The sequence below is a fragment of the Pinus tabuliformis genome, chromosome 1_2, assembly GCF_031772625.1.
Source record: "Pinus tabuliformis cultivar Carrire ecotype Pingquan chromosome 1_2, CPIR1, whole genome shotgun sequence".
NCBI lineage: Eukaryota > Viridiplantae > Streptophyta > Pinopsida > Pinales > Pinaceae > Pinus > Pinus tabuliformis.
The window spans coordinates 702,718,862-702,745,078 of NC_142298.1; the positions used below are offsets into that span (position 1 = coordinate 702,718,862).

The following is a 26,217-nucleotide window of genomic DNA, read 5'->3' on the forward strand; positions in this document are numbered from 1 at the left end:
AGCCTTATACTTTTCAAATATATTTCAACACGAGATTTAAATAAACTATTTGAAGATCTATGTGAAGTATTTTATGCCGATATCAACTTCATATATATCTATTTATAGAAAAAAATGTTAAATAAAATAATTTAATATTGTATACACTAAAATATTTAATGTCCAAAGATATATATATATATATATATATATATATATATATATATATATATATATATATAAGGGTAATAAGAAGGAAATGTGTAATTCATTCTATTTTTAATATTAAATTAATGTGACATTTAAAAGTATTCATAATAATAAAAAATTCCAGTGTGGATCAGTAATAAAATATTTTAATACGCGGGATTAAGTAATATTGACATATAATAAAAAAAATCATTTTAATGTGGATAATGTAGTTTATAGGTAAAATGTCTCAATGCACATGTTATGTAAAATATTTTAATGTCAATATGAACTATGTATATATCACATAAAGAAATTGAAAAAAATAAATTTTTTAAGTTAAAAAATGTGTAGTCTCACAATTTTACATTTTGGTTGAATTTACAAGTTATGTACTCTATATAGCACTCAAAAGTACAACTTAAACAATGAAAATTTACACAAACACACAAACATATAGAGAAAATTTACAAGTGATGTACTCTATATAGCACTCAAAAGTACAACTTAAACGATGAAAATTTACACATACACACAAACATATAGAGAAAGATACTACATATTCATCAGAATCTATCAAGGGGTGAAAGTGTTTGTTTTTTTTTTTTGTTTTTTTTGTTTTTTGTTTTTTGTTTTTGTGTTTTTTGTTTTTTTTGTTTTTTTGTTTTTTGTTTTTTTGTTTTTTTGTTTGTTTTTTTTTGTTTGCTTTTTTGTTTTGTTTTGTTTTTTTTTTGAACTCTAAAATATGTTTGAACCTAAAGAAATTTGGTCTCTCTCTACACATGTTAGATTCATGCTTAAGATGAACCTGAATCTATACTAGTTTTACTTGTGATATACTAACCATTTTAAAAATTGCTATGCATGTGAACATCCACTTAAATTTTAAAACCAACAAATTGGTAAGTAGCTACTGAAAATTAATTTCCTATATCATTACATTCCAATTTTATTCACTTCTTTATGAGGAGCATTTTTATTCATAATTAAAGCATACCAGTTTTATTCACTTGTTTACTTCATCATAAGTTTTAAAATATAACTACATATATATATCTATATGTATGTATGTATGCATGTCTGTCAACTAGTCAAATCTAATGAATTTTTGATTTGTTAGTGTATAGTGTGTTTGTGATATACTGAATTAATTTTCACTACTTTTTGGGTCACACTAATATTATTAAGATAGAAGGTAAAATTGTAACTAGCACAATCTTTTAAATTATATAGTTGGTAAATACTCATAGACATCAAAACACTCATCTCATGATACAAGATTACAAAATTTAATAAGACTAGCTATAGCTTGTAAACGCCGATAGGTATCAATCCATGATAAGCATCGAACTTCATGCTATATTTCACATTGCTAAAAGTAGAAATAATAAAAATTAACTAAATTATAAATTTAATTTAAATTATCATTATTATTGTCTCTTGGGGGTAGCTCAATTGGCAATGACCCTAAAAATGAAGTCTCACAGAACTAGTGGAAGATTTCGCATTGCTAAAAGCAAAAATAATAAAAATTAACTAAATCATAAATTTAATTTAAATTATCATTATTATTGTCTCTTGGGGGTTGCTCAATTGGCAATGACCCTAAAAATGAAGTCTCACAGAACCAGTGGAATATTTCACATTGCTAAAGTAAAAATAATAAAAATTAACTAAATTATAAATTTAATTTAAATTATCATTATTATTGTCTCTTGGGGGTAGCTCAATTGGCAATGACCCTAAAAATGAAGTCTCACACAACCAGTGAAAGTCCCATAGAGCGGAAGTCTCATAGAACCGAATGTTTTGGTAAACCGGAAATGTAGCTGCTAGGTCCTCTCGGTTCCAAAAAAAATATATCATTATTATTATTACTTACATAAAGAATGAATATATTAATTAAACATTTATAAAAATATATATCATTATTATTGTTAATTACCTAAAGAATGAATATATTAATTAAACATTTATACATACCAGATATTTTGGTAAACTGGAAGTGTAGCTGCTAGGTCCTCTCGGTTCCAAAAAAAAAAAATCATTATTATTGTTAATTACATAAAGAATGAATACATTAATTAAACATTTAAACATTTAAAAAAACATGTAACATGATTCTTAATCAAAATTTACTCCATTTCCCATAGAGATTCTTAATATGTAAATAAGATTTGTTACAAAACCATGAGCCAATTCCATGGCTTATGCACTCCACATGCCAAAAACCCATAGTTCATTTCATATAACACTTGTTTACATGACATTTATTTTTTACATGTTAATTAACCAATTTAATTAAAAGAAGAAAAAAGACATACCATTTTTGGGGATAAACATCAACTTTCATTTCATATAACACTTGTTCACATGGCATTTGTTTTTTACTTATGACCTTTTTTTAAGTAATCAATTTAATTAAAAGAAGAAAAAATACATAACTTATTTAGGGATAAACAACTTTCAATTTGTGAATACTACTAAAGATATTCCATGGAGATTAAATTGCTACATTCTAGAATCCCTATTCCAAAATAAACACTTATAGCACAACCACATAAATCATAATTCATGTTCATATCACATTGATTAATTGAAAAGAAAGAAATGACATAATCACTTATTTTATAAAGATCAACTTTTAATTTGTGACTATTACTAAAAAAATTATCTGTAGATTTAAGCCACACCATCCATCTAATATTTTTTTATAATTAAATTATTTTGGATGCTCTATTCCAAAATAAATAAAGCACACCATCCATCTAATATTTTTTTATAATTAAATTATTTCAGATTCTCCATTCCAAAATAAATAGAGACTGCATAATTCTTTGTTTTAAAGATGAAACAAGAATATTAACCATGAAAATTCACCCATAGGCATGTATATTGATTTTATGTATATAATTAGGTTAAGTAGATATTTAATAAACCATTGTTTAATTTTAATAATGATGAAATGCATGAATATCTTGAAATATTATAAAGTTGTTGTAATTAAATATAATATTTTAATTTTATGTATATAATTAAGTTTAACTACAATACTGCTTCTACTTGGCCAAGAGTGAGTTTGTCTTTTTTGAACAATGTAAGGAAACAAGTTAATAACCCAAGACCCAAAGGTAGTGAAAACTTACCCCCTACCCCCTACTGCTTGGCTAAGAGTGAATTTGTCTTCTTTGAACAATGTAAGGAAACAAGTTAATATCCCAAGACCCAAAGGTAGTGAAAACATACCCCCTACGTAAGCAAACAAGTTAATGACCCAAAACCCAAAGGTAGTGAAAACCTACCCCCTTCAAGAGGGGGTGAAAACCCACCCCTTATGGACCATCAAAACCCATCCCTTATGGACCACCAATAGGTCATTCCAAGTGGTGTGTTTTCTTAATAAGGTTGATGAGTAATTTTTGAATAAGGGTAATGAGTGAGCAAGGGTGATGAGTGAATGTGAGTCTTCATTTGACAATTGAGTTATGATATGGTTGTCCTCACTACTAGTTTGGCAATTGAGTTATAATAGGCTTTTCCACTATGTAAAAAACAAAAAAATAAGTATAAGTAGATACTTAATAAACTATTGTCAACATCAAAATGGGAGATATAGAATATTTTAAAATATAAAATATATTAAAATATTATAAAGTATGGACCTTGAATATATTCTAAATCATATTTATTTTAGTCTTGTGTTATTTCTTAAGGTGCATATATTCTTTTTAAATATAAAATTTGAAAAAATATTTGCACATATTTAATCTCTCTTAACACTTAGATCTTAGCTTTATTTAAATAATTCTTTTTAAATATAAAATTTGAAAAAAGATTTGCATATCTTTAAGCTCTCTTAATCTTACTATAACTAATAACTAAAAAAACAGCACAATTTAATGTCAACTTTAATATAATATAGTAAAAAAACATTATTTAAATGAAACATTTTTAAGCATTATCTATTCCATCTATTTTTCCAAACTCCTAGATAAATATATGTGTATAAATGAATGATTCTAATAAAGAAATTCAAATAAGAGAATATGCAATTATCTCGGCTCTATCCCAATCTGCTTTAACCCTAGAAAAAAAGAGGTCAGCGTGGTGTCATATAGCAAGAATTACTTTCGAAAAAGGTCATGAAAACTATTCGTAACATATAAACTCTCTAGCATGCCGGGCATTTATCAAGCACATGCACACATATAGATTATGATCCAAAACTGAACCTGCATTATGCACAAGGGTTTCAACAGGATAATCGGGCATACGCTGGTATTTCATGGTTTTTTTTTTTAATGTCAAGAGCACAAAATAACTGGCGCTCGCAAGGTTAAGTTTGCCTGTAAACCTTGCACACACCCAATATCACAATCAGTGGAATAAAAGTCTCAAATGTTTTCCGGTTCGCCTTAATTTACTTGAATTTGATTAATATTTAGCGTTTATGATGTCAATGGAATGGTACCAGACAATTTGGCGGTGGTTCAAGCCGGACAAATGCGAAATTTCAATGTTCAATTATTTGCGACTTAATCTTTTTTTTCAGATGAAAAAAACATTTATATATTCATTCCTGTAAGTAGTGCATTACATATTTTCAGATATAGAGACTGCATAAAGACCATTTTGTCAACCGTACAAAAATACTGATACAAAACACTGAATTGATCAGGAGTTTCCAACCATTTTTTTTTCAAAAAGATACAATTTGAATGATAGACCTGTTTCATTTTTCATAGCTTCAAAAAAAAATTTAGAATTCAACATGGGTTCAACCCAAATATATTATCCAGGAATTGGATATACTCCACTTGCAATCCAAGTTTTGATAACCTGTCCGCCTCAGTATTAAGGTTCCTGTTTATGTGCTGAATGGAAGGTTGATTGAGGGAGCTCCAAATTTGCTTGATTTGATTTAGCGAACCTTGAAGAGAGGATTTATGAATATTAGCATGTGCGCCAACATAATCTCTAACAATCTTAGAGGCACCCAAAACATAAATATGTTTTGTATGTCTATGTCTAGAAATTTAGTAAACCATAAAAATCTCCACAGTGCCATCACTTCTACTCTATATTGTTTCCAAAACCCATATTGTTTCCAAAACCCACTCCCAGTGTACAGAGTACATACCAGAATGTATATAGATGATGATTTAATCACCCAAACCATAACATTCCTTTGAAGCATGCAGTCGATTGAAGGGACGTTAACCTTTACCTTGTTCACCCTGGCCCAGTTCCTACCTCAATCTAACCCTCACATAGAAACATGCAGCTATTATGAATTGTATCGTGTGGGTTTTCCATAAAACAGGGCAACCAATATTTAACCAGCAATACGCTTATTAATGCTGTTGTGAGGTATATAATGTATTTGTTTAAATTTAACAGTGAGTAAATAAATATAATTATAATTACACTAGTATATATAATTTCATTACATTAATAAATATTATTATAAATATATAACCTCATTACATTAATAAATTTATAAATTAAAAAATAAATATTACCATAAAGCATAATGCAAAAATAATATATATTTAACAAAATAATCGAAATACTTTTACTTTATTCTTTTCACCCAAATTATTCAGCCTAGAGCTGAATGAGGTTTTCAATTTTTTATTTATTTATTTTAAATTATCAATAATATTGTCGAAGCATTAATTTAAACTTAATATTTCCCATTATTTCTTTTCATGACTTCATTTATTTCGGAGCTTCTCTCAATTTACATTGATATGCATTCTTTCTTTGAATCGGTGGGGCCAAATCGACGCGTTTATGATCATTTTTTTGTTTTTGTTGAGGTTGGTTCTATTTAAATTTTGGGTTTATAAAATTCATACAACATTGTTGTTTTATGTTATATTAAATTCGATTTGGGTGGAGAGGTTTTAGATTGGACTTGATAAGCTTATAAGCAGTTTATTTATTTTTATTATCAAGATTTATATTTTTCAAAAGTTGAAAGAGTTTAGGTTTCCCAACAAGTATAGGATTTAAAGTATAAATAATAAGATTTTAGTTAATAAAAGAACCATGTTTAATATGGTAGGTATGTAAAATAGCAAATAGCTTTATTTTAATTTGAATATTAATTATGATAAATTGATTTGGATATAGATAAATTTTTTATGTTTTAAAGTATTAAATATATTTTATTAGCTTAAACTTATTTTAATTCTAGATTTTACTAAATTAAATGTTTCGAGGGATCAAATCTCAAATCTCCTCAAATTTTTTAATGTGCAAACCTCTTTTAAAATGAAATGTGATTCAAATCTCCTCAAATCTCTTAATGTGCAAACCTCTTTTAAAATGAAATGTGATTTGCTCCTTCTCGATGTCGAGGGATCAAATCTCAAATCTCCTCGAATTTCTTAATGTGCAAACCTCTGTGAAAATGAAATGTGATTTGATCCTTCTCGATATTTGTTAATCGAGAGATAAAATGGTTCTAGACTGGTTTATGTTAAATCATAAAGTATTATATTATTATTTTAATATTAATAACTTTTAGTTATTTTGACTATAATTCAACCATACAATTTCAAGTAAGATTGTAATTGAAATCCAACCATACAATTTCAAGTAAAATTGTGATTTCTTATTATTGAAAATACACTTTAGATTCTTGAATTCTGCAAATTAAACAACTTAAACCTATCATTCTTAAAAACCTTTACCTAAACAAAATTAACAAAAGCAACAAAAATAAAATTAATACATCCACAAATTACTCATAGAATTAATAAAACTCCATTTAAAAGACCAACAAACTAGTTGGGGTGGCTACAAAATTCCAGTTAGCTGACGAGCAAACTTTTTGCTAGGGTAGCAACAAAATTGTTACTGATGCAACGACAGAATTCAAGGGAAAGCATTGCATATATCGCATGGAACTTTGCATCCATGCAATGGAACTGCAAATCGGTTGCGAGGGTCGTTCCCTGAAGCACAAGTCAAATGAACATATATATCCTCTTCTTCACCGCAATAGTAACACCATCCACGACCATCTAAAGCACACAAACAGCAGAAGTCATACAACTTTGTCAATACAAGCGGGAATTGATGCCAGGTGGGCTTTATCACCTTCGCTGATTTCTTGGCTATCTCGTCCAACTCCCTCTCCAGGCTCACAAGGTGAGTATCAGTGAATGGATAAGCCTTGGCTCCATAGAGGGACAACGCATAATGGGCATCAAATGTAATAAATTTTCCGTCTGGACCAAAAACAACCAATTTTGTATATCTTTCCTCTTTGTCAAAGAAATGTAGTTTGAGATCAGAAATTTCCCGAGGAAATACAACCATGGCAGGTGACGTCCAGATAAATATTCAAAAGAATCCAGAAATTCCTCATTTCTTTCATCTTCTTCATCCATTAAAACAACCTCAAACGCTTCTCCTCTTTCCTTCAGTTCATCGTATGCTTGTAAAAGTGTCAGAGTGGATTCAAAGAAACTACTGAACCGGCTACAAAAAAGCAAAGCAACTGTCTTGCCCACAAGTTTAGAAACTGGGACTCGAATCTGTTACTAGAATAAAATTTATAAAAACTTTTTATTCTATTTAATAAAATAGATGTGAGTGCGTGGATGGATTTTTGAGTTTTGTTTGTTATTTTACAATGGAAAAATTTATCATAATTTAATTGTTAAATTAATAGTGGACAACAATCAAAATGTAAGTTGACTCTTCATTGTCGCTGGGCAGAGGAAAACAAGCTTTCAATCAAACAAAAATAGTTGGAAAACAAGCTTTCAATCAAACAAAAATAGTTTTAGGACATACTCTAAGCTTAATATATGCTATAAATTATAACAATTTAAATAAATTCAAAGTAACTCAACTGCACGATCATGGTAATTCATAACATAATAAATCATTAATTCATAACATGATAAATCATTAAGTACTAGTAAATTTCTAATTTTTGTAATTATTTTGAGTGGGTGGTTAATCCCAAGTTACTATAATGATAGTTAATTCCCCTAATAAATTTTAAATATAACAATATCTAATATCTATAATGCATCATAGTAATAGTAAATATTGTAGATAAATTAATGCATCATTAGTAATAGTAAATATTGTACATAAATGTCTTTCCATTAATCACATTATTAAGATTTGATCCACATTTCGAAACCAACATGAACCACATTAGTTGGTTATCACATTATTAGGATAATCACATTATTAGGATTTGGTCCACCTTTCGAAACCAACATGAACCACATTAGTTGGTTCCAAACGTCACCAAATCCTAATAATGTGATTAATCATATTAATCATAATAATGTAAACATGAACCACATTAGTCGGTTCCAAATGTCACCAAATCCTAATAGTGTGATTAATCACATTATTAGGATTTGGTAACATGAACCACATTAGTTGGTTCCAAACGTCACCAAATCCTAATAATGTGATTAACCACATTATTAGGATTTGGTCGACATTTTGAAACCAACATGAACCGCATTAGTAATGTGATTAACCACATTATTAGGAATTGGTCGACATTTTGAAACCAACATGAACCACATTAGTTGGTTCCAAACGTCACCAAATCCTAATAATGTGATTAACCACATTATTAGGATTTGGTCGACATTTTGAAACTAACATGAATACATTGGTTATGAAACACATAATTAGGATTTGGTGGACATTTTGAAACTAACATGAATACATTAGTTCTGAAACCAACATGAACAACATTAGTTGGTTCCAAACATCACCAAACCCTAATAATGTGATTAACCACATTAGTTGGTCACCAAATCCTAATAATATGATTAACCACATTAGTTGGTTCCAAACGTCACCAAATCCTAATAATGTGATTAACCACATTAGTTGGTCACCAAATCCTAGTAATATGATTAACCACATTAGTTGGTTCCAAACGTCACCAAATCCTAATAATGTGATTAATCCCAAAGACATTTATCTATAATATGGATAAAAAAAGTCTCAAATCTAACAATAGTAAATATTAATAAATTTCTAAATTTTTGTAATTATCCAGAATGACTGGTTAATCCCATGTTACCAAAGTGATAGTTAATACACCAAGTAAATTCCAAATGTGATAATTACTCCAACAAAAATAACTATAGTGTAGTCTAACTAATAGATAAATAGTTTTTTCAAAACATTTTTTCTTGTTAATTTCAACTACAATCTCACAATTTAAAAAAAAACTTGAATTTACGTTTAATCTCCAGATTTAGAATGTCCAAAAATTATTTTATAGTGTTGAATCCATATATATGTATTAAAAAATATATTTGAAATAACAAAAAAATCACAATCTTAATTGAAATTGTATTATCCAATTCCAGTGAACAAAATCATTTCATCTATAAATTAAACTAAATCATTAACTATTATCTAATCTAATATCTATTATAGCCATGTAACTCACCTGAGGCTGCTTGTGTCCAGGCTTATACCCTATCAAAAATTCATCTCTATGGAAGAGGGTCTCCAGAGTTTTCGTCGCTCGTAATTTTGCATTCTCTTCGGTGTCAATCTCCCTCAATCTTTCATATGTAAATGGATACGCTCTGATTCCGTACTTTTGAATCAATTTCACTGCTTTCTGATTTGGCTGTATTATTTGCCCATCTGGTCCTATAACAATCAAGTTGGGGAAATCACCAATATGAAGGAGCTTTTTAGGGTTGCGCTGGTTAAGTTCTTCCAATGGCACAGCCAGCCGCCATGGCATTCCTTCATCTTTCTCTTCAAAATACCCTTCGTTGTTGCAATTGGTTACTACCACAATCTCAAAGGCCTCTCCTCTCTTCAGAAGCTCAGTGTAAATCTCGGCAAGCTGTGCATCGAACTTCTCACCCAAGAAATCTGGGAAATATAGACCCACTGTTTTGCCCGCAAGTTCTGTTACTGGGACCTGTGGCAGCACCCAGATTTTACAAACAGTCAGACCAACATCAAACAAAATTTGTATAATTGTTTTCCTTGAAGTCTCATCACATTACATTACGCCCATTCATGATTTTTTCTAGGTTTTGAAACTCAATAATGCAACTTAATAACAATATTATACAATTCAATACATATATTTTGATCATAACCAACTACACAAAGCAAAATTATATTTATTTATATATATATATTTTAAATTAAAACAAATCTTAAAGTTAACTTAAAAAAATTTGTTCAACAAAAATATTATTTTGACTGAAATGTAAATATATCTTAATTAATACAATTATACTATTTCTGAAATGTAAATATATCTTAATTAATACAATTATACTATTCATTCTTATATATATAGAGTTCATTTTTATACAACTTGAGTAGGCTTAATAATTAAGAACATATATTTCCTATTCAAAAATCACAAGTTCAAAATCAGAAAAATATGCTTTCATAAATTTAACAGCCATATGCTACCTTCTCTCCATTATTTCTAATTATGGCAATTTGTTCCGAGGGTGACATCCAACTATGTTGGGATTCATCCACAAAGTTCTCAGCCTTATCATGCTCAGCTGGTTCATCCACTTCAGCCATTGTGTGGGTCTGTTTCTTCTTTTTTGGGGCTGTTTCTTCATTTTTGGAAAAAGGTAAGTGTACCAAAACCCGGGCCATCTTTGTACAGTTGATCTTAACTGTCTGTATAATCTCGTTACCACAACTGAAATTTATTTTATTTTATAAATGTCAAGGTTCAGTTTTTTCTGCTATTTCAACCTGATTAGAATCAAAACGGAATGAAATGATTAATAACTCTCTGTGATATAATCTTTCATACTTATCTTTCTTATATCCTTACGAGGTTGAAGATATCTTTCACTTACTTTAAGATAATGTTAAGCTTATGTTAAATTAGATAAATAATAAGTTAATATGAATAATTAAAAATGCTGTTTTGTAATTGGTAATTGGGTTTGCCTGGATCTTTAATCATGTAAATAATAGTTATCTATGAAAAAAAATTAAAATACTCAACGCTTTGCACTAAAGTTTTATGAATTTTATAATATTGGCAATAATATTGGGGAGATTATATTTTCTTTTGAGTTAGGTGTATATTCAATCATTCTTGATGTGATGTATTCGTTTCTCTGGTCAATTTTTTTTTTCCGGCAGGTTTCAATCTAAATAACAATTTTAGAGTTAGATAAAAAATAAAACACATTTTGGAACCAAAATTCTTCCTTCCAAAATGTCTAATGGGAAACACATTACTTCCTTCAATACTATAAATATAAATTGTGCCTACACACTATTAATCTTGTATTCCATATATCTATCATTATCTTCCTCTCGGAATAATTGCTCTACATTATGACCAAATGCTTTACCAACAAATTTTAACACAAAACATTATAAATTATATAAAAAAAAACTATATAATATCTTTATTTATTTTATTCAATGATTTTATATAAAAAAATAGTATAATCACACATACATTGTCAAAATACATTGTAGAAATAATATTTAGGAAAACTTGAGCTTCACAAAGTCTATCTTCCTAAGGTTGTAAGTAACGGTGTTTTTACATTTATAAAACTCTCGTTATATTAAATAAATGAAATATAATTTGTAGCATTTACACATTTTATTAAAAGTAATCAAACATTTTCCATGAATTATTCAATTGGATTTTGCCATGGGTTGATTTTTTTGGCATCAACAAATAGTAGAAAAATAGCATCAACTTGACCTATGGTTGATGCTTGACCTATGGTGGAGAACCAGGTACAGAAGGACCTAAAGCTTTCGAGAAGAGGTGGTGTCTAAAGACACTGATATAATACTTATGCATGAGTGAGCATAGCTCAACATTAGTTACACAATAGGAAGGAATGAAACAATTTCCACTATATTTGCACAATGCATTTATTTGTAAGAGCATATATATATATATATATATTACATAAGTGTAACTAACTCCCTTGAAGAAAAGGATATAATCAATGACATAATGAAATAATTGATTTTTTCCTCGACCTCTACAGTAGTTCAATACCATGGTTATCCCAATTGACCATTGAAATTCTTAGTCAATGACTAAGATGAACACTTAGTCAACTATTAGTTATAAACTGAATATCTCTAAAATATCCAAATATGTGATGAATATCCTTAACTAATTTTTCCAACAATCTCTTATATTAATGTTCAATCCGATCAATTCTTAGTTCAAATCATTCACAATTTTTCTCGCTCTTCTAAATAATTTTTAACTGCTTTTCCTTTGTGGACCTCTCTTTTAGCATTGCTTCTCGTAGGTATGCATTAAAGATCTCTTGAGAAGGTGTTGGATGGAGGAGAAATCAGGAAAAACAGATCAATATCCCAAGCATCAATACACTATGCTTGAATGTTCATCCATCCTTCCAAATTCTATAGAATTTGAGAAATTGTGGCATTCCTAGACTAACATGTGGAATTTTAGAATTAATTGAAGGGTCGAAAAGTCAACATCTTGCGTGTCAATGTGGTTTTCTATGTAGGTTAGGGTGGCAGCTTCCCTACCATGGGTCTCTTCTTTCTTTATGTTTTATGGTGGTTAGAGGCCCCCTCTTTAGCAATGTAAAGGCTCCCTTTTTAGTTATGTGGAGATTGGTAGGTCCTTTGTCTTTCATACCTATAAACCTTTATGGAGTGTAGGACATGTTTAAACCCCTTTTTTTCTCCACAAGACTCCCTTTTTAGTTATGTGGAGATTGGTAGGTCCTTTGTTTTGAATACCTCTAAAACTTTATGAAGTGTAGGGCATGTTTAAACCCCTCTTTTTTCAAGGATACCAAAACTCTATGTGCCTTTTAACTTGTGCCCTATGCCTCATAAATTGTATTAGTTTCCTTGAAAATTACATAGATCATAAAGCTTACACCTCTCTCCACTTGTCAAATCTCCACATAACAAATTCCTTACACATAATCCCTTGATTTATTTATTTTTAAGTTTGATGGATTAGTACTTATAAGGTGGACGGGGCATAAGGCTACCCTCCATTAATTAATTCCTCTGCATAGTGTTAAGCTCCTTATAATATGTTCATTTTTCATCTTTTTTAACCCTTCTATGGAATTTCCAGGGCATTGTTGTATGCTTCCTTCATAGCTTCTAACTAAATTTCAAACATCAAAATTCTCAAGGATCCTCAAGCACCAAATAAATTGGAGAAATAATGACTATTAACACAAGGGTAGCAAGATGGAATTGCAAACGACCACTATTGGAATGTCACTCTCTACCCATAGAGTGCACAATGAATTATATGCTAGTGCAACATAATTCAAAACTAATGCACAGAGCAAGGAAATTGAGAAATTCGTAGGAGACAAGACAAGACAATACATCAAAATTTCATTCTTATTCACATACACAACATAATTTCTCTTATAAATCGTAGTACACTTTCATTATGTGATATTCCTCCACATACACACCAAATGTTGACTCAGGACTCACACAATTGTCCTATCTACTTTCTTTCACTTTTCCAACGTCACAATCTCCTTTTGTTCTTGAATCATGCTCATATGATTTTCCATTTCTCTTGTCTCTTCTCATCTCTTTTTCTTTCACATATTTCTCTTTTGTTAAAAACCCCTGTGTCCCCTTTGCCTCTCTTATTTTATCTCCCCTTGTTCATGCATGTATAGTTTCCTACTAAATGAAAATCAGAAGGCTGAACTATCACAACAATTTGATTTCCTCAACCATTTCTCAGGCCCATCATCATTCTTGGACACCAAACAACCAAAATGGTTTGAATCTTTGGAAAATCATCACTTCTTTGTCTAGTTCTATGAATAACCCTTAGTTATTTAACATTTGGTTATTATTTTTATGTATAGGTGGTCCACCTATTTTTTATTAGTCCTATGACACATGTGGAATCACTATAATTAAAGATCCATAATTATTCAATAAATTCGTATTACAAAAACAACATTGGGTTTACAATAACATAACTATAATAGAGGTGTTCCAACAATGGTGTTGTAATAGAGGCGTTAGATCAAAGTGTTGCAATATAGGTGCTACAACAATGTTTTATAACACAGGTGTTATAACAATGTGCATCAAGGTAGTGTTGCAATAGAGGTGTTACAACAATATGCAACAAAGAGATATCACGACAAAGGTGTTATAAGAACATGAAACAAGGTAGTGTTTCAGTAGAGGTGTTATAGCAATGACGATTGTAGAGATGTGCAACAAGATGATGTTACAACAATGTACAACAAGGTGATTTTTGATCCAGGTGGATGTTGGTGGCCACCCACCTATCCCACTTGGACCCCCACAACTATCTCTTTCAGTTTTTTAGTTTCCTTAATTGTAGCACAATCTACTATTTTTAGCAGTTTTTTGGGTCTTGAACTTCTGAAGCCGTTTTGAGGCCATAAACAACTTTTTTGGGAAAACTGGGAGCAACATGGGTCATGGACCAATGTTGTTCTTCCCAAAGTTGTAGTGCTCGTATAGATATTTCTAACCACCTATTGTACACATCAAACAGAGATCGTATGCCAAAGTTACGACCCCGGGAAGTTGATGTACCAATTTACCTAAACGGGGCCCACAATTTGGTGTTTCATCTTCTAGGGTTAGGTTTTTGGTTGTTAAGGGTTTCCCATTGTTTTTCAACAATAAATAGGCCTTCGAGCCTTATTGTAACATAGTTCAGAGGCATGTAGCCGTCACATCTCTTCTCAGAGATAAGCTACCATGGCCCTAGCTGGTTTATTTCCATTTCTATTTGTAATCATATTTCAGTATTTTATAGTAATGAAATGAAGTATTATTTCCACTGCATATCTATATTTATGGTTATCTCTGTAATTTGTTGCGTTCTTGTTTAAAGCCGGATCAGTGGTATCAGAGCAGTCTGCTTTTTCTCTATTTTTCTTTGCATGTCCCCAATGAGGTCAAGATATAAGGAGTTAGGGCTTGAACTGGTCAAACCTTTGCAAGACCAGCCTCGCAAATCCCGACGGCCTCCCATGGCGGATGAAAAGAAAGACGAGGGGGCAGGAGATCCTATCAAAATCTTGCTCGAAGAAGTCCTCGAGTGACAAAGGAACACGATGATGGACAACTTTGCCCAGATCCTTCAGCGGCTACCCAGAGGTGATGCATCAGCTTCCAACAACTAATCTGGAAACACCACACCCTTTAAGGTACAAGTTAATTTTGAAATCCCCATCTTCGAGGGTCAAATAGACGCAAATGTCGTAGATAAATGGTTAAATCTTCTAGAAGGGTATTTTTCTGTTCATGATTTTTCCAGTCCGGAAAAGATTATTTTCGCTCTTCCCAAAGAAGCCCCTGTAGAAATTTTGTATAATAAACACATATTCAACAGAGATTATCCTGATCATGCACTATTGCGGAATACATGCACAATACATAAGCTCCTCTACGTTGATCAACAATTTAGCAGCATCAAAAACAATGAAATATCAATCGCATGCACACATTAACACAGTATGTAACCCGGGGAAAGCATACAGCTGAAAACCCCACACTATCTGTATATTAATGATTGAGAACATGTAACATTACATAGTACAATACTCCTCACAAGTATCCAGCACTATCTCCACCTGTTACACACAATACAGCTCAGATCTGATCTCCAAATCTCCTCCGCTGCTTGCCTACCTCCACTGCACAATCCTGCAAGAGAATGAATTGAATCTAAACTCGTTCAAGGTTCTATTTACCTTGGAAAATCACTCACACTGGAAATCACGTGAGCACAGGCTATATCACTAGGCATATGCAATTCTCATGGGCATACTCAATCCTTTGATTGTGCAAGATCTCATGCACAACTATAGTCACAACTGATAGCAATCTCAACCTCTAACACCTGTCTCCACTGAACTGTACATGCACTGAGTTAACTGATGTATTCTTTAGTTGCATTATGAGTTAATAATTAGTGAATTAATTAATAACTAATTCACACAACTCATCACTTAGTCTATTGGCCAGTTAGACTAAATACAACTAGTTCAACTAAGTCAAACTAAACACAACTCCATTAACTGCTCATCCAACTCCACAGAACTCAACCACATGAGTTCTAACTGATGTCCTGCATGCAATAGCTCAACTGACCCACAAAGAAAGTGTATTTCCTTCTGACAGCTGCATGTGCCACATCTGTAGCTCAAACTGAAGTGCTCCAAGAGGATAAGATAAAGTTTATAGTCTAAATATTATTATGAGACAATAATATTTGACTTTTCTATTTTTGACTAGCAGTCTAAAAATAGACTCTGATCACTCCTGCTGTGATCCAAAAATAGAAGTCCATCTATTTTTCCCAACATGACCAATCATCCATAAATAGCAAACTGCAACTCATAGACCATGATCCATATGTCTAAAAATAGACATAGTCTAAAAATAGACTTTGCGCCAAAACTTGCTTGCGGGACCACTTAGTGAAGGCGACTCCTTTCCACTAAGCTCCATCATCTTGTTGCATTCTCAACAAGCATTTCTTGTTGCACACTTTTCAACACTCCCTCTCAACAAGAAAGGCTTCCTCTCAAACTCGATCCTGTAACTCTGGAATGTTCTGCATGCAACACATCTGCCCGGTCCACTTTGCTCCAACAACACTTGGAACAAAAACAATCCCAACTGAATACTCTCTTGGGCTAGGAACATACTCTGATGTTGAAGCTCTACCTACTGCTGACAAGTGCTCCCTCTCTGACATCTGCGCTACTGCAACATCTCCATGCATCTCGTACCATTGCACACCTCTCTGTGCCACCTAGCACTGTGCAAACACTTGTGCCTCTCGCATTGCTGCAACCTGCATGATATGCGTTGTCCTAGGATTCCCTACACTATTGCTCTCTCTACCGGTCCATCCGCAACTGTCTCTACCCAATCAGTTAGTTCCTGCTACTACACATTGGGGCTCCCGTAGCAAGGTCTCATCCAAGAGGTTAGGTACCTCAAGGATCCTGCCCCTCCTCCTTGGAACGATCACTCTATATCGCCCCACCTCCTACCTGGAGGTATGGCTGCATGTGATCCCTTAGCCCACCTGGCTCGAAGTTTCCCCCTACTGGAGGTCTCTGCACGAGTATATGTCTCTACTCGATCTCCACTCACCTTCACTTGTTATGGCTGCTCCACAACCTCCTGAAGCTGCTGCACCAATCGTGGCTCCTCCACAATCGTCTGAGACTTCTTCTGGCTCTGCATGTTGAGCGGTAATACACGCTCCCTCTCAACCACCAAGTCTCCATCAGTTGCCTCGCTGCTCAAGGCTTTGCATGCATCTTGAACCTCAAGAGCATACAGGTTCTTGACCCGTGAACCAATTTGCTTCACCTGTCTAGTGATGATGTGTCTAAGGAAAACCTTTCCCTTACTGAAGACTACATCATAGCCTCTGTCTTCCACCATCGCGATCGACACCAAGTTTCTCTTCAGTCCTGGTACATACTTGACATCAGTCAAGGTAAGGCGAGCTCCATGCTCCCTCTGAAAAATAACCGTGCCTACACCTGAGACACTATACTTCTCATCATTACCCATCGCTATGAGTATCTGGAGATCTTTCTCCTCCAAAGTACTGAACAAAATTTTGTCACCGGTCATGTGGAAAGAAGCTCCACTGTCAAGAAACCAACCACTTCCCATCATGGATGAAACCATGCATGTGAAGAGTGTGAAGTCCAACTCAAACTGTGAAGCAAGTGAGGCTGCCTCACCTTTAGATCCTTCCTCGGATCCCTTCTTGGACTTCTTCTTTGGGCAATTAGTAGCATAATGGCCCAACTCATGACAACAAAAGCATCGCACCTTCGACTTATCAACCTTCTTCCCATCATTGGAAGAACTGGATTCGGAAAGAGAAACCTTCCCCTTCCCCTTCTTCACCTTACTCGCTAAGGCACAGTTATCCTCATCATGCATAGATGAAGAACTGTCTCTGGTGCGCCTTCTAATCTCCTCTTGCACAAGATCTGACCAAAATCTCTCCCATCCTGGCAATTTCTCCCTTCCATTCACCGAGTCCTGGTAGCTATGCCAACTCTTAGAAAGGCCAAGGAGTGCTAAACTCACCATATCCTCATCCTCAACAGTTACCCCCACACTTCCCAGCTCATCCCGGCATTGGGTGAACTTCGTGAGATACTGGGGCATACTGTCTCCATTCTCACTCCTAATGTTTCTGAGTTTATCCTTGAGCGCCAACTTCCTCTAGTTGCTCTTGCTTTGGAATAATTCTGTCAACGTTTTCCACATCAAATATGGAGAAGCCTTTCCATGGAGGCTGGACACAATATGATCCCTCACGCCCTCCAATAGAATCCTTCGACACTTTGCTGCCTTCTTTTTCCAAACCACAGCTTCAGCAGCATCAGTAGGCTTTGGGACCTCAGCCTCTATGAACTCCTTCAGCCCATTGTCATCTAACACTGCCTCCATCTTGTCTTTCCATGCAATATAGTTCGAGCTGCTCTCAAGAGCATACTCCAATCGCAATCCGTTGAAAGACATTGCAACGTTGACACCAAAAAAACACTACTGCAAATTTGAATTCCACCAGCTCAAAACTCAACCGCCTCTGATCTAAACTTCGTGAGAACAAAGTATTTCTTGTACAGAGATCGACTGTATGGGCATTCACCGGATATCTCACCTTCCAAAATAAGGATGAATCTAGAGGCTACCTGGCCCGATTACAGACTTTGCCTGAAGAAATAAAATGTAAACACTTTCTGAATAGTAGATCTGATGATCAGCAGCTCTGATACCATGTAGAAATTTTGAATAATAAACACATATTCAACAGAGATTATCCTGATCATGCACTATTGCGGAATACATGCACAATACATAAGCTCCTCTACGTTGATCAACAATTTAGCAGCATCAAAAACAATGAAACATCAATCGCATGCACACATTAACACAATATGTAACCCGGGGAAAGCATACAGCTGAAAACCCCACACTATCTATATATTAATGATTCAGAACATGTAACATTACATAGTACAATACTCCTCACAAGTATCTAGCACTATCTCCACCTGTTACACATAATACAGCTCTGATCTGATCTCCAAATCTCCTCCGCTGCTTGCCTGCGTCCACTACACAATCCTGCAAGAGAATGAATTGAATCCAAACTCGTTCCAAGTTCTATTTACCTTGGAAAATCACTCACACTGGAAATCACGTGAGCACAGGCTATATCGCTGGGCATATGCAATTCTCATGGGCATACTCAATCCTTTGATTGTGCAAAATCTCATGCACAACTATAGTCACAACTGATAGCAATCTCAACCTCTAACACCTGTCTCCACTGAACTGTACATGCACTGAGTTAACTGATGTATTCTTCAGTTGCATTATGAGTTAATAATTAGTGAATTAATTAATAACTAATTCACACAACTCATCACTTAGTCTATTGGCCAATTAGACTAAATACAACTATTTCAACTAAGTCAAACTGAACACAACTCCATTAACTGCTCATCCAACTCCACAGAACTCAACCACATGATTTCTAACTGATGTCCTGCATACAATAGCTCAACTGACCCACAAAGAAAGCGTATTTCCTTCTGACAGCTGCATGTGCCACATCTGTAGCTCAAACTGAAGTGCTCCAAGAGGATAAGATAAAGTTTATAGTCTAAATATTATTATGAGACAATAATATTTGACTTTTCTATTTTTGACTAGCAGTCTAAAAATAGACTCTGATCACTCCTGCTGTGATCCAAAAATAGAAGTCCATCTATTTTTCCCAACATGACCAATCATCCATAAACAACAAACTGCAACTCATAGACCATGATCTATATGTCTAAAAATAGTCTAAAAATAGACTTTGCGCCAAAACTTGCCTGCGGGACCACTTAGTGAAGGCGACTCCTTTCCACTAAGCTCCATCATCTTGTTGCATTCTCAACAAGAATTTCTTGTTGCACACTTTTCAACGCTCCCTCTCAACAAGAAAGGCTTCCTCTCAAACCTGATCCTGTAACTCTGGAATGTTCTGCATGCAACACATCTGCCTGGTCCACTTTGCTCCAACAACACTTGGAACAAAAACACTCCCAACTGAACACTCTATTGGGCTAGGAACATACTCTGATGCTGAAGCTCTACCTGCTACTGACAAGTGCTCCCTCTCTAACATCTATGCTACTGCAACATCTCCATGTATCTCGCACCATTGCACACCTCTTTGTGCCACCTAGCACTGTGAAAAACACTTGCGCCTCTCGCATTGCTACGGCCTGCATGCTATGCGCTCTCCTAGGATTCCCTACACTGTCGCTCTCTCTGCCGCTCCATCCGCATCTGTCTCTACCCAATCAGTCAGTTCCTGCTACTACACATTGGGGCTCCCGTAGCAAGGTCTCATCCAAGAGGTTAGGTACCTCAAGGATCCTGCCCCTCCTCCTTGGAACGATCACTCTATATCGCCCCGCCTCCTACCTAGAGGTATGGCTGCATGTGATCCCTCAGCCCACTTGGCTCGAAGTTTCCCCCTACTGGAGGTCTCTGCATGAGAAGATGTCTCTACTTGATCTCCACTCAGCTTCACTTGTTGTGGCTGCTCGACAACCTCCTAAAGCTGCTGCACCAATCGTGGCTCCTCCACAATTGTCTGAGACTTCTTTTGGCTTTGCATGTTGAGCGGTAATACACGCTCCCTCTCAACCACCAAGTCTCCATCAGTTGCCTCACTTCTCAAGGCTTTTCATGCATCTTGAACCTCAAGAGCATACAGGTTCTTGACCCGTGAACCAATCTGCTTCACCTGTCTAGTGATGATGTGTCTAAGGAAAACCTTTCCCTTACTGAAGACTACATCATAGCCTCTGTCTTCCACCATCGCGATCGACACCAAGTTTCTCTTCAGTCCTGGTACATAAGGCGAGCTCCATGCTCCCTCTGAAAAATAACCGTGCCTACACCTGAGACACTATACTTCTCATCATTACCCATTGCTATGAGTATCTGGAGATCTTTCTCCTCCAAAGTACTGAACAAAATTTTGTCACCGGTCATGTGGAAAGAAGCTCCACTGTCAAGAAACCAACCACTTCCCATCATGGATGAAACCATGCATGCGAAGAGTGTGAAGTCCAACTCAAACTGTGAAGCAAGTGAGGCTGCCTCACCTTCAAATCCTTCCCCAGATCCCTTCTTGGACTTCTTCTTTGGGCAATTAGTAGCATAATGGCCCAACTCATGACAACGAAAGTATCGCACCTTCGACTTGTCAACCTTCTTCCCATCATTGGAAGAACTGGATTCAGAAAGAGAAACCTTCCCCTTCCCCTTCTTCACCTTACTCGCTAAGGCACAGTTCTCCTCATCATGCATAGATGCAGAACTGTCTCTAGTGCGCCATCTAATCTCCTCTTGCACAATATCCGACCAAAGTCTCTCCCATCCTAGCAATTTCTCTCTTCCTTTCACTGAGTCCTGGTAGCTATGCCAACTCTTAGGAAGGCCAAGGAGTGCTAGACTCACCATATCCTCACCCTCAACAGTTACCCACACACTTCCCAGCTCATCCCGACATTGGGTGAACTTCGTGAGATACTGGGGCATATTGTCTCCATTCTCACACCTAATGTTTCTGAGTTTATCCTTGAGTGCCAACTTCCTCTGGTTGCTCTTGCTTTGGAATAATTCTGTCAATGTTTTCCACATCAAATATGGAGAAGCCTTTCCATGGAGGCTGGACAGAATGTGCTCCCTCATGCCCTCCAATAGAATCCTTCGACACTTTGCTGTCTTCTTTTGCCAAACCACAGCTTCAGCAGCATCAGTAGGCTTTGGAACCTCAGCCTCTATGAACTTCTTCAGCCCATTGTTATCTAACACCACCTCCATCCTATCTTTCCATGCAATATAGTTCGAGCTGCCCTTAAGAGCATACTCCAATCGCAATCCGTTGAAAGACATTGCAACGTTGACACCAAAAAAACACTGCTACAAATTCGAATTCCACCAGCTCAAAACTCAACCGCCTCTGATCTAAAATTTGTGAGAACAAAGTATTTCTTGTACAAATATTGACTGTATGGGCATTCACCGGATATCTCACCTTCCAAAAGAAGGATGAATCTAAAGGCTACCTGGCCCGATTATAGACTCTGCCTGAAGAAATAAAATGTAAACACTTTCTGAATAGTAGATCTGATGATCAACAACTCTGATACCATGTAGAAATTTTGAATAATAAACACATATTCAATAGAGATTATTGTGATCATGCACTATTGTGGAATACATGCACAATACATAAGCTCCTCTACGTTGATCAACAATTTAGTAGCATAAAAAACAATGAAACATCAATGGCATGCACAGATTAACACAATATGTAACCCGGGGAAAGCATATAGTTGAAAACCCCACACTATCTGTATATTAATGATTCAGAACATGTAACATTACATAGTACAATAATCCTCACAAGTATCCAGCACTATCTCCACCTGTTACACACAATACAGCTCAGATCTGATCTCCAAATCTCCTCCGCTGCTTGCCTGCCTCCACTGCACAATCCTGCAAGAGAATGAATTGAATCCAAACTCGTTCCAAGTTCTATTTACCTTGGAAAATCACTCACACTGGAAATCACGTGAGCACAGGCTATATCACTAGGCATATGAAATTCTCATGGGCATACTCAATCCTTGATTGTGCAAGATCTCATGCACAACTATAGTCACAACTGATAGCAATCTCAACCTCTAACACCTGTCTCCACTGAACTGTACATGCACTGAGTTAACTGATGTATTATTCAGTTGCATTATGAGTTAATAATTAGTGAATTAATTAATAACTAACTCACACAACTCATCACTTAGTCTATTGGCCAGTTAGACTAAATACAACTAGTTCAACTAAGTCAAACTGAACACAACTCCATTAACTGCTCATCCAACTCCACAGAACTCAACCACATGAGTTCTAATTGATGTCCTGCATGCAATAGCTCAACTGACCCATAAAGAAAGCGTATTTCCTTTTGACAGCTGCATGTGCCACATCTGTAGCTCAAACTGAAGTGCTCCATGAGGATAAGATAAAGTTTATAGTCTAAATATTATTATGAGACAATAATATTTGACTTTTCTATTTTTGACTAGCAGTCTAAAAATAGACTCTGATCACTCCTGTTGTGATCCAAAAATAGAAGTCCATCTATTTTTCCCAACATGACCAATCATCCATAAACAGCAAACTGCAACTCATAGACCATGATCCATATGTCTAAAAATAGACAGTCTAAAAATAGACTTTGCGCCAAAACTTGCCTGTAGGACCACTTAGTGAAGGTGACTCCTTTCCACTAAGCTCCATCATCTTGTTGCATTCTCAATAAGCATTTCTTGTTGCACACTTTTCAATAGCCCCCCACATCAAGGACTAGTGGGAAACCTACTGCGAGCAGAAGGAAGAAAGTATAGGCTCACTATTTTCAGCCGCACCCACTTGGAATTCATTCCGGGATGCCATCAAGGAGCAGTACTACCTTGTCAGAAACTATGAGGAAAAATACATAAAGTGGACCACCTTGCGGTAGGGAAGGGACCAAGATGTGTTGGAGTTCACAAACATTTTTCATACCCTTCGCACACAGTTGGGTATCAAGGATTTTGAGCTACATTTGGTACTCAAATACCGCGGCTGCCTACACAGGTACATCTAGGAAGAGATGGAGTTCCTGAACATCTCCTCGCTCGACACGACGTACCGATACACTGTCAAAATCAAGCAAAGTTTTAAATAGAAGAAGCGAGACTTTGGATCTGCGAATTTGAAGACCAAAGGACAAAGGCAAGGCGAGGTGACCCAAGACAACCGGTCAAAGCCACATGAAAAGAACAAAACCACGAAGTTGAATAAGGACACAAGAAAGTGGTGTGAGTTCCACAAGAGCCCCACTCACAACACAAGTGAGTGTCAAACCAAGCAGTCACTAGTGGCTGAGTTAAAGGCTTTAGAATCAGATGCATGTTTCGACCATGAGTTAGAACCTAACAAGGGGAATGGAAAAGGGAAGTAGATCATTGATGCAGAGCCAGTGTCATTGTTGCCATCGTCAAGATCTAGAAGAATGAGCCCAAAGATCCAGAGGAGGGGGAGCACTTTTTCCACTCATAGATGTGGGTGAAGGGTTTGCCACTGCAATTCATTGTCGACAGTGGCAGCCAAAAGAACCTCATTTCAGTAGAGGTCATGAAGCGGTTGGGCCTACCGACTACACCACACCGTAGCCGTACAGTATCAGGTGGCTTCACCAAGGACGAGATCTTTGAGTTCGCCAGTAGTGTTGCCTTCCCTACAGCATCAAACCCTTCACAGACGAGGTATTGTGTGATGTTGCACCTCTGGATGTTTGTGATGTACTATTTGAACAACCATACTTGTAGAGGCGACATGCTGTGTATGAGTCAAGGCCTCGCATTGTTATTATTACTTTAGGTAATTCATCATACAGGATATGGGAGGTAGCCCCACCTACCACCACCTCTTTGATCGCTGCTAAGAAAGGCAACAAGCTCATCTCCCAGACTAGGAAATTCATTTTCTGTCTGGTTTGCCCGTAAAGTAAGGGGAAGATCGTCGGCACATCCATGACCCCCGTGAAGGGTTCCTCCATGCGGCAGCAACAACAGAGGGATACGATCATGAAAGAACACAGGAAAAACTTCTCCTCACCCACAGGGGCACCACACAAGTCTCAGGTGGGCAACAAAGTCTGGTTGCATCGGCAGAAAGAATTCCTTACCAGAACCCATCAGAAGCTCAGACCACTCCAACATGGTCCTTACACCATTACCAAGGTTGTGGAAAACAATGCTTTGGAGCACAAAATTTCCTCATTCCTTCACCTACACCAAGTGTTCAATGTGTACCGCCCTCGACCATGCTTCCCACCATTACTAGACACATCCAAGATTGTAGAACAACTCACAAGGGACGAAGTTCAGCAAATGGAGGAACTACACGCAATAGGGACCATTGCTTCCTAAGGGGGGAGGAATGATCTAGGTGGATGTTGGTGGCCACCCACCTATCCCACTTGGACCCCCACAACTATCTCTTTCAGTTTTTCAGTTTCCTTAATTGTAGCACAATTTACTATTTTTAACAGTTTTTCGGGTCCTGAACTTCCAGAGTCGTTTTGAGGCCCTAAACAACATTTTTTGGGAAAACCAAGAGCAATATGGGTCATAGTCCAACGTTTCTCTTCCCAAAGTTGTAGTGCTCAGATAGATCTTTTTAACGACCTATTGTACGCGTCAAACAGAGATCGTATGCCAAAGTTATGACCCCGGGAAGTTGATGTACCAATTTACCCAAACGGGGTCCGCAGTTTGGCGTTTCATCTTCTAGGGTTATGTTTTTTGATGTTAAGGGTTTTCCATTGTTTCTAAACAATAAATAGGCCTTCCAGCCTCATTGTAACATAGTTCAGAGGCATGTAGCCTCACATCTCTTCTCAGAGATAAGCTACCATCGACCTAGCTGGTTTATTTCCATTTCTATTTATAAGCATATTTCAGTATTTTACAGTAATGAAATGAAATATTATTTCTACTGCATATCTGTATTTATGGTTATCTCTATTATTTGTTGCATTCCCGTTTAAATCCGGATCAATGCTGCTATTGGGTGTGTGTTATATTCTTTGCATGAATATGATCCCCATGCATTGTGCATTATACTTCGCGCAATGGGGGGTCCCAAGGGAACAATCCCCCCAAGAAATGGTTCGAGGGTGATGCCCTTAAAAATATTTGGGTAGTATTTTTCATTCATTCTTGGTAGTTTTCGACACATGGTTTTTTCCTTTAGTAGTTTTGTGTTGCATGATAGTTTTTCCCATGGTTTTGCAATTTCAGTTAAGGAAATATGGTTGTATTCTAATCCATGGTATACACACACACACACCCTACAAAGGATAATATATATTAAAAATTA

General features: G+C 35.5%; 1 protein-coding gene across 1 annotated transcript; it reads right to left on the minus strand.

Moving 5' to 3' along the window:
- Window positions 1-7,053: 7,053 nt before the first annotated feature.
- On the minus strand, window positions 7,054-10,740 carry LOC149207674 (putative nucleoredoxin 1). Its single transcript, XM_089398116.1, has 4 exons — window positions 10,621-10,740; window positions 9,623-10,111; window positions 7,511-7,718; window positions 7,054-7,409 (listed from the first exon to the last, which is right to left on the minus strand). Exons 1-4 carry the CDS (start codon window positions 10,738-10,740, stop codon window positions 7,054-7,056), a joined length of 1,173 nt encoding a protein of 390 aa, XP_089254242.1.
- Between the last annotated feature and the right edge of the window lie 15,477 nt (window positions 10,741-26,217).

What these genes read in the sequence shown, in the direction of transcription:
- LOC149207674 (XM_089398116.1), bottom strand. Translation starts at nt 10,740, where the DNA reads ATGGCTGAAGTGGATGAACCAGCTGAGCATGATAAGGCTGAGAACTTT. An exon ending in TTAGAAATAATGGAGAGAAG is followed by an intron (nt 10,112 to 10,620) that starts GTAGCATATGGC and finishes GTGCTGCCACAG; the next exon opens with GTCCCAGTAACAGAACTTGC. An exon ending in TTTTGAATATTTATCTGGAC is followed by an intron (nt 7,410 to 7,510) that starts GTCACCTGCCAT and finishes TTTTTGGTCCAG; the next exon opens with ACGGAAAATTTATTACATTT.